The following is a 14,069-nucleotide window of genomic DNA, read 5'->3' as shown; positions in this document are numbered from 1 at the left end:
TAGTACTAGTTAAAAATCAAACAAAATTCTGCAATATTTTTAAATCTATGTGAAATAAACTATTAAGCAACCCAAGCTTTCAGTTTTAAGAATTTCTATCCTCTTATATCCATTTGAACTTATAGCTTGATATGAATACATATTATGACTATATCAGCTTTCATTTGTTTTTAGGCATTTAGATAAACTAGTTGTGTACTTTTTCTTTTCCCAAATTATAAATGCCAAAAACCAGTTACAAAATCAGACTGCAATGAAGTTATACAAAGACAATGATGACTAGCTTTAAAATTTTATTGAAATTCAAGTTAGAATTTACAATTTAATATAGCATTACATTGAATATCTTCTAACCAGTATTCCCACCTGCTTTACATGATTTCTGGGCACAAATCTAAAGAACTGATACTTTCTGCCTAACTTTCCAAGATATGCCAGTTACACATTCATTAAAATCTCAGATACTTCCCTAAAATTGTCCTTATTTCAATGTCAGAATTTAAAAAAATAAGCTCAAATATTCAAGATTTAAGACATTAATATCATAGCCACTATAATATAGAAAAGAAAAAAACCTTACACAATCTGAACTGTTTAAAATTGTTAATTTATTGTAGTAATACAATTTGAATTTTTAACATAACCATATGAATTTTTAATTAAAATGTTCAACCATTTCCTACTGAAGCATGTCCAAAGTTATAAAAATCTTCTCTTTTAAAGTAACCTAAGTGAATTAATCTGAAGTAATTGTGGCACTTTGTTTAAGACATTTACTCCACTGCATGTTTCAAGTAGCTACTTAAAATCAGGGATAGCCTGATCAATAGCAGGTTACTGGAAAGAATAAAAAAAGCACGGCTTTCTTTAAGGAGTGAGTCGTTTGGGATCACGGGGGAACATTGAGGTCTGACGAACATTGTGCAGTCCCAAAAAAAGCATCGTCACTCGTTCCAACCCTGGGGGAAACAAAATAATCATTAATTCCTTTTCTGAAAACCTTTCAGGGTCTACATTGAAATTACCAACAAAGTATCACTGATCAATAAAATACTTTCATTATTTTGAGTTTATTTAAGACGAACTGTTTTGGAACACCTCAGTGGCTTAGTTGATTGAGCATCAGATTCTTGATTTCTGCTCAGGTCATGATCTCAGGGTTGTAGGATCCAACTCTGCATCAGGCTCTGGGCTGGGCATGGAGCCTGCTTAGGATTTTTCTCCCTCTCCTTTTGCTCCCCCATCCCACCCTTGTACACCTATGTAGACTCCCCCTATAAGATAAGATAACATAAATAAAATAAAATAAAATAGACTGTTTTGGATCTGATTCAGAAACAAAAATAGAAATGATGCTATATGTGGAAAGGACTAAGTGAGGTATCCTTAGGTTGTCTGGATTCTCTGAACTACAAAAATCTTGTAACTGTCCCAAACTTAAAATTTAAACAAACACAAAAAAGCCATTTTAGAAGTCTATATGTGGGATGGGGCGCCTGGGTGGCTCAGTGGGTTAAAGCCTCTGTCTTTGGCTCAGGTCATGATCCCAGAGTCCTGGGATCGAGCCCCACATCAGGCTCTCTGCTCAGCAGGGAGCCTGCCTCCCTCTCTCTCTGCCTGCCTCTGCCCACTTATGATCTCTGTCAAATAAATAAATAAAACCTTAAAAAAAATTCATAAGCTATATGTGGGGTGTCTGGGTGGCTCAGTAGGTTAAATGTCCAACTTTTGATGTCGGCTCAGATTGTGATCTCAGCGTTGTGAAATCAAGCCTCACATCTGGCTCAGGTGCTGGGCATGGAGCCTGCTTAAGATTCTCTCTCTTCCTCTCTCCCTCCCCTCAAGCTCTCTCTTAAGGGGGGTGGGGATTAATAAATACATAAATACATACACCTATATGTCTTTGAATAGGGCCAGAATCTTAATTATGTAGTCTAGGCCATTAATATGAGAGCCATAAACCTGTTCAAGGAAGTTTACTAATAGAAATAACAGAAATTTACTGTAATTCAATAGATATGTAACATGGTGGTTCCTAGTATAAAAGACTCTAGGATACATTATTGTAAATGTTCTAAGTGGAAAAGAGATTGATTTTGACATGTGACTTAAATATCGTATTACTGGTAAGAATTAAGACCAAGTGTCACCTAAGAAACAGAGCAGAACTAGCAAATGAAACTTTGTGTGTTCAATTTATCTCTTTTACCTAAGTTGTATAAGACATGTATTACAGAAAAAAGGCAAGGTCAAAGAATATTTTTATATAGCAATGACTGAATTTTAAAGGAATGTATTTAACTTCTAAAACAGAAATATAAATAAGAGAATTAACATTTTATTGCTATTCCTTACCAAAAAACATGCACATATTTGAACCTTGTATTACAGTAACCTAATACTAATCTTAAAATAAAAAGACCATATCCCATCTTCTCTTCAATCATTAATTACCAAAACACGAGTGGTATTTGATAACCATTCAAATGTCTTCACAAAAATTTACAAAATATATAAAATGTACATTAAAGAATACTTTAAGAGAAAAATAGTTGTGACTCTCCCATTAAAAATTATAAACTATAGGGCGCCTGGGTGGCTCAGTGGGTTAAGCCGCTGCCTTCGGCTCAGGTCATGATCTCAGGGTCCTGGGATCGAGTCCCACATCGGGCTCTCTGCTCAGCAGGGAGCCTGCTTCCTCCTCTCTCTCTCTGCCTGCCTCTCTGCCTACTTGTGATCTCTCTCTGTCAAATAAATAAATAAAATCTTTAAAAATAAATAAATAAATTAAAAAAAAATTATAAACTATATATCCAAAGTAGCACTGTTTGTAATAACAAAACAATCCACATGTCCATCAGTAAGCTGGTTAACAAGATTATGGTACACCAGTTCAATGGATCGATTTTATAAAGTGTTAAAAAAACCAAACAAACCGAAAACGTCTTTAATAATTGATAAGGAACAAGATAAAAAATATAGTAAGTGACAAATGCAAGGTACTGAATGATTTATATAGTAGAGTATGCTATAATTTGTGTAAAAATATATTTTAAAAGTGTGTATTTTTGCATATGCAAAGATTATTTTTGCAAAGTTTAAAAAAAACTAGAAACAATAGTTTCCTAAAGAGAGGTAAATACATATTCTTCCATACTCTTTTAATTTGATAAATTTTAAAGTTTATTAACTATTCACCAACTACTCCCTCAAACAACAGACAAATATTTTAAAACTATAAATTCAGAATTATTTTATTTTTTTTAAAAATATTTTATTTGACAGAGGTTACAAGTAGGCAGAGTGGCAGGCAGAGAAGAGAGGGGGAAGCAGGCTCCCTGTTGAGCAGAAAGCCCGATGCGGGGCTCGATCCCAGGACCCTGAGATCATGACCCGAACCAAAGGCAGAGGCTTAACCCAATGAGCCACCCAGGCGCCTCCAGAATTCTTTTAAGAGACTCTGACAGAAATTGAACTAAACATTTACCCTTTTATTATTTATTTTTTAAAAGATTTATTTTTTAAAGTAATCTCTATACCTATTATGGGACTTGAACTCAACCTGAGGTCAAGAGCTGCATGCTGCACTGACTGAGCCAGCAAGGCACTCCTTACCCTTTTTCAATCACAGGGTGGTATCTTATATATATATTCTAGAAGTAGTCCTGAAAGTCAATAAAATGTTACATTGCAACAAAAAATTTAGCAGCAATCTGAGCTAACCTGAGGGAAAGCTTTAATTTGGGCTAATCAGAATGAACTCATGGATGCAGAGAGAAAACAGGATAGTTAATTTGTAAGATATTTTGCTTCTAAACTCTTTAGGGGAAAAAATGGCTAGAAATGTATTACAATGTTTTAGAACACACAAATTAGCTCTTCATTTTGGTCCTTTGAAATCAAATTTTCATTTAGCTACAACTCACTAAATATTTGTTATAATTCGAATTTGTACTATACTTAGCATGGACTTATTTCTAAGCAGTAACAATATACAAAACTTAGTTTTTGGAATCTAATGAAGAAATTTAGTTAGAACTGAATGAACACTTTGCCAAATGAAATCTGGATTGGAAATATATTGTCATAATATTAAAATAATATTACCAATGCCTCCGCCAGCATGGGGAGGGGCTCCAAAGCGGAAGGAATCAATGTATGCCTTAATTTTCTCCAAATCTAGAAAAAACAAAAACAAACTCAAAAACCAAACACAATGTATCATTTTACTCAGTAATTTATAAAGATTAAAACAAATGATGTTTCTGAGAAGTCTTTAAAAGGTTTAAAATTGCTTTCACAATATACATTACTTTCCCAAATATGTTTTTATTTGTTTTTACAACATACATTACTCTCCCAAATGTGTTTTTATTTACCAATTCCATGATGTAAGGCTCGTTCTGTTAGCAGCTGAGGATCATGTATTCTTTGAGCTCCTGAGAGTATTTCTTCTCCTCTCATGAACATATCGTAAGAATTGGACTGTTTCTTCAAGAAAAACCAAACACACAAGAAAAGGCCACTCTTGAAGTGACTGTCATTCTATTTCCATTACTCATATGAGAAAAAAAAACAACAACAAATTCTTCTGCACAAAGAACAAGTCCATTTTTTTCCTACAATTAATGATGCAATCTGCTCCAATGAACACAACTGTTTCTCTAAAACAAGGTTAAACTAGTGAGAGCTCAATAACAACTTCTTCCCTCTATCATATTTTATGCTCTCCTTCTCCTACATCTTCTGATAACAAATCAGAGTACCATATCTAAACTTGCAAGAAGTAGTGCTGATTCTCATTTCACTTTATCATCTGAAATGTTTTTAGGTGTGATATGATTTTGGGTCATTTTTGGAACCTCAAATTATCAACAGGTGTTAGTCTTTTTAATTAAAAAAAATTTTTTTAAACAAAAGTAAATAGAACATCAATTTACCATAGCTTAACCTATTCTCATATAAGATTTTAAAGTTATTTTTCCTGTCTTTGGATAAACCAATGGTTCTCAAAGTATGATTCCTGGATCAGTAGCCTCAGTATTACCCAGAACTTATTAGAAATATAAATTATCAAGCTCCCCCAAGACCAGCTAATCAGAAAGTCTGGTAATGGGGCCCAGTCATCTGTGTTTTAAAAAGCATCCCAAGTGATTCTGATGCACACTGAAGTTTGGAAACCACTGTAATGGAAAAACAGTAAAAGGCCACAAAACACAAATTAGATGAACTCCCAGGTCATAATGTTGTTTCTTAGTTCAAAGTCAATGATAATATGACGTGTTAAAGTCTATATTTATTATTTATATGGCATTTCTTCTTCATAAATCTTCAAAAAATGACCCTTGAAAATGATTTTTAATGTAGGTTTTGACACTAGTTTTTTTAGAACACTCACATTTCACAGTATCATTTTTACCTGAATTGACAGAAACTAGTAGTAATACGTACAATGATGTCCCATTAAAATCACAAGTTACTGATGAAAACCATTCCCATGGTACAATCTAACATAGTCACGATAAAGTTTTCCTTCTTCCCCAAAACAAAATATTTAAAATAAATTTACTTACAGGATTTCTTGGGTCAGGCATGGTATAGAAAGGTCTGACAGCCAATGGATATTTATCAAGAATATAAAAGTCTGTATCATACTATAAAAAAAGATTAAATTTTTAAAAATTTTTACAAAAGTTAAAAGAAAGCTAACATTTTGACAATTAACTAACTGTCCTTTCAAAAATAAGTTTGTTCTTCAAAATTACTGTAATTACATGGTATATACAATAAGTACTCTGCTTCTTTCAAGTAACATCTGTATCCTATAGTATTTTGCCATCACGTTATAAATTTCTCTAATACTTAAACCGTGGGAGCTACTGACAATTCAATCATACTTCAAATATTTGTTTTCTTCTTTTTATTCTGGACACGTAATCTCTTTCCAATTTCTTCCCAACTGACAACTATGCTGCAATAAACTTTGAATTTCGTTTTTTTTCTTTGCTAATCTAATTCATTTACTCTTTCAGATGCAGTTTGTTAACTTTCTGTTAAATTATCCTAAATCTCCTTGGGTTTCATAAAAACTACATTAGATCTATAAATTATTTTAGGAAAAATTGACACCTTTTCCAATATTCATCTTTCCCAAAACCTTGATTATTTTCCCAGTAACTTAAATTTTCATGCAGGCACCTAAAAGAAATTTGGTAGTTTTCTTCATATGAGAACTGTATCTGAGATAAATAACATTTACATGAAATTATGACATTTTTTTTACAAAGAATAGTTACTATATGATGCTGATTTAATGACAAAGAAACCAATCAAATTTCAACTGTTTTGATGTTAAACATTTTTGCTAAAACTCAAGCACAAAGGGAATGTCAACAGAGATGACAAACTGGACTCTGCTCTGCTGAAACAGCATTTTAAAGGTATAAACTCTGCACTGCAGTTTCAGAAATACATTAGCTCCCCAGTCAATTTTAAGTGCAGCCATTAGGAGGAGCTCAAGGACTGTTTTCATTTACACATCTCTAATTTCCTGGAAGACCACACTAAATTCAACTTTTATATTTTTTGGAGTTTTAGAAAATGAGACAGGAAAGCAGCTTTCAAAAAAGAGGGCAAAAAGAAACCCATTCACTTTCAAGTCCCATGAGTTCTCAGGGGGTACTCAGGGAAGGCCATTTCTAAAAAATTTCAAATCATCTTGAGATTGTTTCGGACTAATCTGACAGTCTGGTACAGATACCACTTTAATTTTTTATTTATTTATGTTTTTAAAAGATTTTATTTATTTTTGATAGAGAGACAGCGAAAGAGGGAACACAAGCAAGCGGAGTGGGAGAGCAGGGAGCCCGATGTCGGGCTGGATCCCAGGACCCTGGGAAGATGACCAGAGCCAAAGGCAGACGCCTAAGGGCTGAGCCACCCAGGCGCCGCCAGGTATCACTTCTAGAGGGACTTTAGTACAACTCAGTGCAAAAAAAAGATACTAAGCTAATCAAACTGACTGAGCAAAACCGGTCTGAACATTCTTTATTTTTCCAAGAATTAAAAAAAAAGTCTTCCCTGCATTTTTTTATTCAGGAAGACTGTTCCTCCTGTAACTGTTCTTTAGTACCAGAATATGTTTCAGATTTAGAAAAAGAAATCCAGCATGCATAAGAGTCCTACCTTTTCCTTTACCAAACGACCCAACAGTTTTTCATTTGGTGTACTGAAAAATAAAAATAAAAACCCTCATGAAATTAGGTGTTTTAAGATCATATAGCAACTTAAGAAGTTTTAAGTGAATAAGGCCCCTCTCATTTGAGGTTCTCAAAGGGTAAACATTTGGCCAATACATTGTTGTCTATCCTCCTTTTATAAAAGGCAAGTACAGTGACAACATTTAGTAGGTGCTGCTCAAAAACACTTAAATAATAAACAGATGTAGCAATTCATAGATTCAGAAATAACACAAATGATATAATCTCCTACAATTATATATAAAGTTCACTATAGCAAATAGGCTATTTTTGCCATTAAGCAGCTCTACTTCAAGATGGTCTCTCCTTTTGTTACTACTTATCAAAGGTTTATAAAATAAAAATCAGTATTTCCAAGTCTTTAAAATGTAATAGTGTTTTTAGGGCGGAGAGGCTGTTACTTTAGCTTTTATCTTAGGTAAGAACAACTGCCAAAATACTTTAGAAAATACTGTTCAGCTTAAAATAATTATAGAATGTATAGTTTGCCTTAAAAATGTAATCTAACAATGAAGGAGATGCTTAAAACCATAAATGTATGTTTCTGTTAAACAAAAATAAGGGTTTTGAACAAAATATGCTTAAAAAGAGCCTTAAGAAAGACAATAACCACTCCTTTCAATCTTATTTCCATATAAATTATTGCAAGTACTTAAATATTTTAAAATGTTAAATATTTTAAGAACCTTGGAGAAAAATATAAGTACCGTAGATAGTAGTTTATTAAACCACATAGTTTATTCAAAATTATAAGTTATTTTTATGATCTGACTTTAGATAACATAATACTATATAACAAATAAAGAACAGATATTTTTATAACTTTGGAGACATCAATTTTATGACCCAATCCTGTGTGGGAATGGATTAAGACTGCTTTCCACCCTCTCAAACACCACTGATTTAGAAAGAGAGGTAACATACTAGATGATAAAAATCACAGGCCAAAGTCCCTATATATTCTTTAGAGTGTTACAAATATGGGGGTGTGATAGGGTAAAAAATGGTGTTTATAGACAAAATTATCAAAGCTCAGGCAAACCACATTAAACATAGAATTTTATTTCAGACCACACATTAAACAAAACAGCATCATATACCAAAGTTAATGAAACTGAAGCTTATCATCTGGGTGGAAAAAAATCATCATTCATTAATATACTCATTCATTCATACCTTAAATCTAATTACTAAAGTTTAAAAAATCACAAAGTCAAACCTCAGATCTTCTTCATCTCCCATTTCGATTCCAGCTTCCCTAAGCATAGCCAATGCTTCACAGTACTCGAGTCTTAAAGTTGGTTCCAAAAATTTGAATGGTTCACATGGGAATTGTTTATTCACTGTCTGAATTTCAGTTTGAAACCTATTTGTACAATGATAGAGTTAAAAAAAAAAAAAGTGTCGTGTTTTCCCCACAGGAGGTCACTGTGGCAATATATAAACAATTTTTAAGAAAAATTTTACTAATACAAGTGAAGTAATGAGCAGATAGCTTTACTCTTCTACAAGTTGATATCCTTTTTTTTCAAACAAAGAAATAACAATTTTAACATTTCATAGGATCACTATATTCCTGTGCAGTGATGAGGAAAGGGCAATCTGAGTTAGCTTCAGGAGTGGCAGCAGCTCCATGATCAACCAAGTGCCTTTTTCAGCTGAGCCACTCAGCCCCACAGACCCTCCTAGGTGTCTGGGGAACCCATTCTCTAATGGGGCTACCATGGACCCAAGAGTCTACTTTACATTCTATTAGTTCTATGTGTTCTCCTGAAAACAATTTTGAAATTCAGAAGTAACTCAAAAGGAAATGCTTTTATTTTATTTAATATTTATTTAAGTTTTTAGAGGGAGGAGGAGCAGAGGGAAAGAGAGAAGGAGGATCTTAAGCAAGCTCCGTGCTCACTGCCGAGCCCGATGCAGGGCTCAACCTCACAACCCTGAGATTATGACCAGACCCAAAATCAAAAGCTGGATGCTTAACAAACTGAGCAACCCAGGTGCCCCTAAAAGGAAATGCTTTTAGAGAGAGTTGTTTTGTGTAAAATCAGCCTCAATACAAAAATCCCCTTAGAGACTTTCAGGCTCTTCCGTAGTAGTAGAAACAGCTAAGAAAAAATATCTGGTAGGCATTGAGTACCTATCCATGTCACATAAAATCATTCTTTGAATCAGTGTATGCACTAGGAAAAAGTGTTATCAAGAAATTATTTACATTAGAAATGAAATTTAAATGCTCAAAGTATTTAACACATTTCTTAGTCTCCTCTTGTTTTGTCACCACAGTGTCATTAAAGTATTAAAAACTTTGTAACTCCTATCAGCTAACACTGTTAGTAATGTATAATGTAAAATACCCATTTGAAGAAGTATTAAAAAGAACTTTTTAGTCCTTTAACACTTGTTATCCTCAATGTAGACCAAATTAATGAATATGTTTTCTTTTCCCCCATTCCCATTATATTCTTTAAAAAATTTTTTTAATTTTTATTTATTTATTTGACAGAGAGAGAGAGATCACAAGTAGACAGAGAGGCAGGCAGAGAGAAGGGAGAAGCAGGCCCCCTGCCGAGCAGAGAGCCCGATGTGGGCCTCGATCCCAGGACCCTGAGATCATGACCTGAGCTGAAGGCAGAGGCTTAACCCACTGAGCCACCCAGGCGCCCCTCCCATTATATTCTAAGCCTGTGAGTGCCAATCTCCCATTTTAATAACCACTATAGTACAGTGTCTAGCCTTCAAACAGCAGGCACATGATACATGTTTACTGTATTGAATTGTGGAAGATTATTTTTTTAGTAATATTTAAAAAGAATTACTTTTGCCATTTATGGATGAAATGATAGCTGGGATCTGCTTCAGAATAACAGGGGGTGGCAGAAATGTGTCAACAAAATTGGCCATGAGTTCAAAATGGTTTTGAAAGTGGTTTTGAAGTGGTTTGTTCAAAGTGAACAATGGTTCAAAGTGGGTGAGGAGTACCTGGGGTTCATTAGGCTAGTCTCTTTTTTGTATAAAGTGTCTTGAAATTTTACTTAATAGAATTGAAAAGGTATGTTTATATTCCATGAAAACAGTAGAAATTAAAACATTATAATTTCCTGATTAGTCTTAAACACTTTCATGGGAGCAATAAAGCTTAGCCATTGGTTTATTCAAATCTTGATGTAAGAAGCATTAAGAAGATCCCAATAACTGGGGCGCCTGGGTGGCTCAGTGGGTTAAGCCGCTGCCTTCGGCTCAGGTCATGATCTCAGGGTCCTGGGATGGAGTCCCGCATCGGGTTCTCTGCTCAGCAGGGAGCCTGCTTCCCTCTTTCTCTCTCTGCCTGCCTCTCCATCCACTTGTGATTTCTCTCTGTCAAATAAATACATAAAATCTTAAAAAAAAAAAAAATCCTTAAAAAAAAAAAAAAAAGAAGATCCCAATAACTGATTTCTAAATTGCCTTTCTTTGCTTTGGATAGTAATCTAATCATGTCTGTCAATATTTTAAAATACATCTGTCTATTATTCTTCTATGAGAGATAAGTACTAAGGAAAAACTTCAGAGGTATCATGACACACGCCAGATAACCCAACTTACAACTGAGAGAAACTTAAAATTCCTAAATGACTTATAGAATATAAAAAGAAGGTTTTTGGGGCACCTGGGTGGCACAGTAGGTTAGGCCTCTGCCTTCAGCTTAGGTCATGATCTCAGGGTCCTGGGATCCAGCCCCACATCAGGCTCTCTGCTTGGCAGGGAGTCTGCTTCCCACCCCCCATCTGCATACTTGTGATCTCTTTGTCAAATAAATAAAATCTTAAAAAAAAAAAGAAGGTTTTTATTTCTAGGTTGCCACCTTAAATCTACTTGAAAAAGTCCAGTGATGATGGTGTTTGAATCTCTAATTTGTAAACAAAGATTTGATTAATCCCAAGAGTCCAATTAATGCTTGATCTGTTATTATAAAAACCAAATTAGAAATTTCATATCCCAATATAGAGAGAAGATATCAATACGCAAAATAAATGGGCTTTAGAAACTTTTTTGAATTATAAATGTGAAAAGAAAATGAGAAAAGCTCTGCTCCTTCACTGTAGTTTCAAAGGGTATTTGATTTTATAAGGAAACATTAGTTGTTCTATAGACTATCTGAATGAAAGTTGCTTAAAATAAATGGTACTGAAATGTTTCAGAGAACAAAAGTTTAAAAAAAGGCTGTCTACAATTAGCTAGTCATCAATGTACCAATGCAATGCAGAGAATGCTTGGAAAATATCAGTCCTTATGCTATAAGATCTTTGTAAGATCAAAGATTAATTTCCTTGAAATTACTCATTAGACTTGCAATGCAGTAAATAAGATTCACAGTATTTCTGAACTCTTTTTAAGTATCACTGAAGCATATCCAAATACATCAACAATTTAAGAGTTAAATCAGTGGTCTTTAAATAAAAATTTCAAATATAGCCCTCTGTCAGTTATCAAAGTGCTAGACAAATCTACTACAGCTTATTTAATATTTAAGTACTGTCTCAAGTATGGGGAAAGGAAAAAAAGACTCTCTTGATCCTACTTATCTTCTTCCATTTTCTTTTCCTATTTTCTCTGTGTTAAGCATCATCACAAGTAAACAACTTTCAAAGACCTTTAAGGGAGAAACTATTTGCCAGTTTAGAGGTTGTACCTAACGTGAACATTTTACATAATTCAATTTTCTGCACATCCTGAACATGTCTAATAATTTTCTGAAAAATTCTTATCACCACATTATTACCACTACCAGTTTAATAATAAACTGCTATAAAAGTAACATAGGCTCTATTTCTTTCAGACATTCAGGATGTAACATAAAGGAAAAAAATATAGATAGTTCGGTTGGTTCACAATCTGGTAAACCTCCCCACCAAAATAAGGTTAACTAGCTGAAGTCCCAACTGATTTGGATCCAGAAGTACTATTTTTGGTGTTCATTTTTTCACTAATTAACTATTGATCATCTAAGTGGCAAGTCCTCTATCCCATACATATATGTATGTTCAATATAAACTTAGTTTTACATGTTTCAATTCAAGAATTATTTTGAAGAACCCAAACTGATTAGACATTAAGTCCATCTAGGGATATATATTATTTGTTTTTACCTTTTTTGGAGTCCTTTGAATATTTGTACTAAGGTGTCAGCAATTTCTTCCACAACTTCATGGTAATGGTAATTAAAAGCCATTTCAATGTCCAAACCAACAAATTCAGTTAGATGTCTGTGGGTATTTGAGTCTTCAGCTCTGAATACTGTAACATTATTAAAAGAAACAAATACTAAATGGTGCTTTAAAGTTTTGGAAAAATTGGGACTTAAGTACAAAATTTTATTTACTAGTACTCAAATGGTATTATTTTCTTTATTATAGGGTTCTTGAAAGACTTGATAAGCCATATATTTCAGCATTTTCTTGGGACAGCAAGCTCATTGCCAACTCCTACAGCCGCAGTTAAAGCTGTAACAAATGTGTATTAATAAGTAAGGCTTTGAAGAATCCTACGGGAATGCAAGATCCTGAAGTGTCTTCTCAATAATTAAAAATAGGTTCAATATAGTGAGTTCTTCTCAATTTTATTATAACTTAAGCTAAATGAAATCTGTACCAGTGAAGTAACATTATATATATTCCAGCCATTACCTCTGTCCAGCTCTTACTGTCCTTACTGCACTTTCCACTTTTTCCAGTCTTCCTGATTCTAGCTCTGCTCCATCTTTCACATCACTTTAAGATCAAGATTCCTACAACACATCCTTGCTCAGTAATTAACTAATTAACTACTGATCATCAGTGGTTCCCAAATGGCACTGCAACAGATATAAAATGACAAAAAATCTAAAGCCTTTATGCTTTCATATTTAATCTTACCCTTTATTTTCCATTTCTTCTTAACACTATGTAGTCTTACTTTTATCTTCTCACATGATCTTCAGTTATTCTGTTTCTGCGGACTAGAGTGCCATTTTTTTTGTAGTCTGTATCTCCTACTCTGTTCTTAAACCCACTTCAGTTTGCGTTTATGGTAACTCTAGCAAATTCCATCTTCTCCCTCTTTTTACACTATCTATACTACATAATTAACACCAATCTGCTGATTGAATAACACAATCTGATTATTTGCTGTGACAATCGGTTGATTATTACTTGCAACTACTATATATATGCATGTCTTATTCTGTCTTGGAAGAAGGGACAATGTTTATTACCTTGTCACTCAAAACATGGTCTACAAATTGGCAGCATCAGCAGTACCTGGGAGCTTGTGAGAACTGCAGAATCTCAAGCCTCCCTTCAGACCTACTGGTCAGAATCTGCATTTCAACAAGATCCTCAAGTGATTCAAGCACACATTAACATTTGAGAAGTGCTGGCTGATTTTTCTTTTATGTACATGTTATCTAGCACAAGGCTATGTATGCAGTAGGCATTCAACAAATTAGTTAATAAATTCAGAAAATTAACCAATTAATGCTCTCCTCAGTTTCTCTAACAGCAGGCATTTAATTCTTTTTCAGCTACAAAAAGTTTACATATATAAAATAACTTGGTAAGTTTTACAGAATGAAGCAAAGCTAGTTTTTGCTTAGTCAGTTTCATTAAAGAATTTACCACATGATTATGTGTCCATGCTTAATTTTTAATTTCTAATGGACTTTAGCATATTCTCAATACTAAGAACAGTACAAACAGTAATAGTAAAACAAAGCAGCTTCAAAATAAAATTAGAAGCAAAGTACACAGAGGTACATTTGTAAACTTATAAGAGTAGTAAGGGGCTATCAAG

The 14,069-nt window shown here is 33.7% G+C and overlaps 1 protein-coding gene across 1 annotated transcript in view; it reads right to left on the bottom strand.

The window, feature by feature from the left end:
- Positions 1–280: 280 nt before the first annotated feature.
- Positions 281–14,069, bottom strand: part of DARS1 (aspartyl-tRNA synthetase 1) — a 66,060-nt gene continuing 52,271 nt past the window's right edge. Inside the window, exons 10-16 of the mRNA XM_044242563.1 lie at positions 12,389–12,536; positions 8,479–8,625; positions 7,186–7,228; positions 5,574–5,654; positions 4,380–4,491; positions 4,108–4,179; positions 281–959 (exon numbers count right to left, since the gene is read on the bottom strand). Coding sequence (XP_044098498.1) covers positions 868–959; positions 4,108–4,179; positions 4,380–4,491; positions 5,574–5,654; positions 7,186–7,228; positions 8,479–8,625; positions 12,389–12,536 — 695 coding nt within the window. The 3' untranslated portion in view covers positions 281–867. The remainder of the gene's footprint in view (positions 960–4,107; positions 4,180–4,379; positions 4,492–5,573; positions 5,655–7,185; positions 7,229–8,478; positions 8,626–12,388; positions 12,537–14,069) is intronic.

The sequence above is a fragment of the Neovison vison genome, chromosome 3 (genome assembly GCF_020171115.1).
Source record: "Neovison vison isolate M4711 chromosome 3, ASM_NN_V1, whole genome shotgun sequence".
NCBI lineage: Eukaryota > Metazoa > Chordata > Mammalia > Carnivora > Mustelidae > Neogale > Neogale vison.
This window is presented reverse-complemented; position numbering and strand designations above follow the sequence as displayed.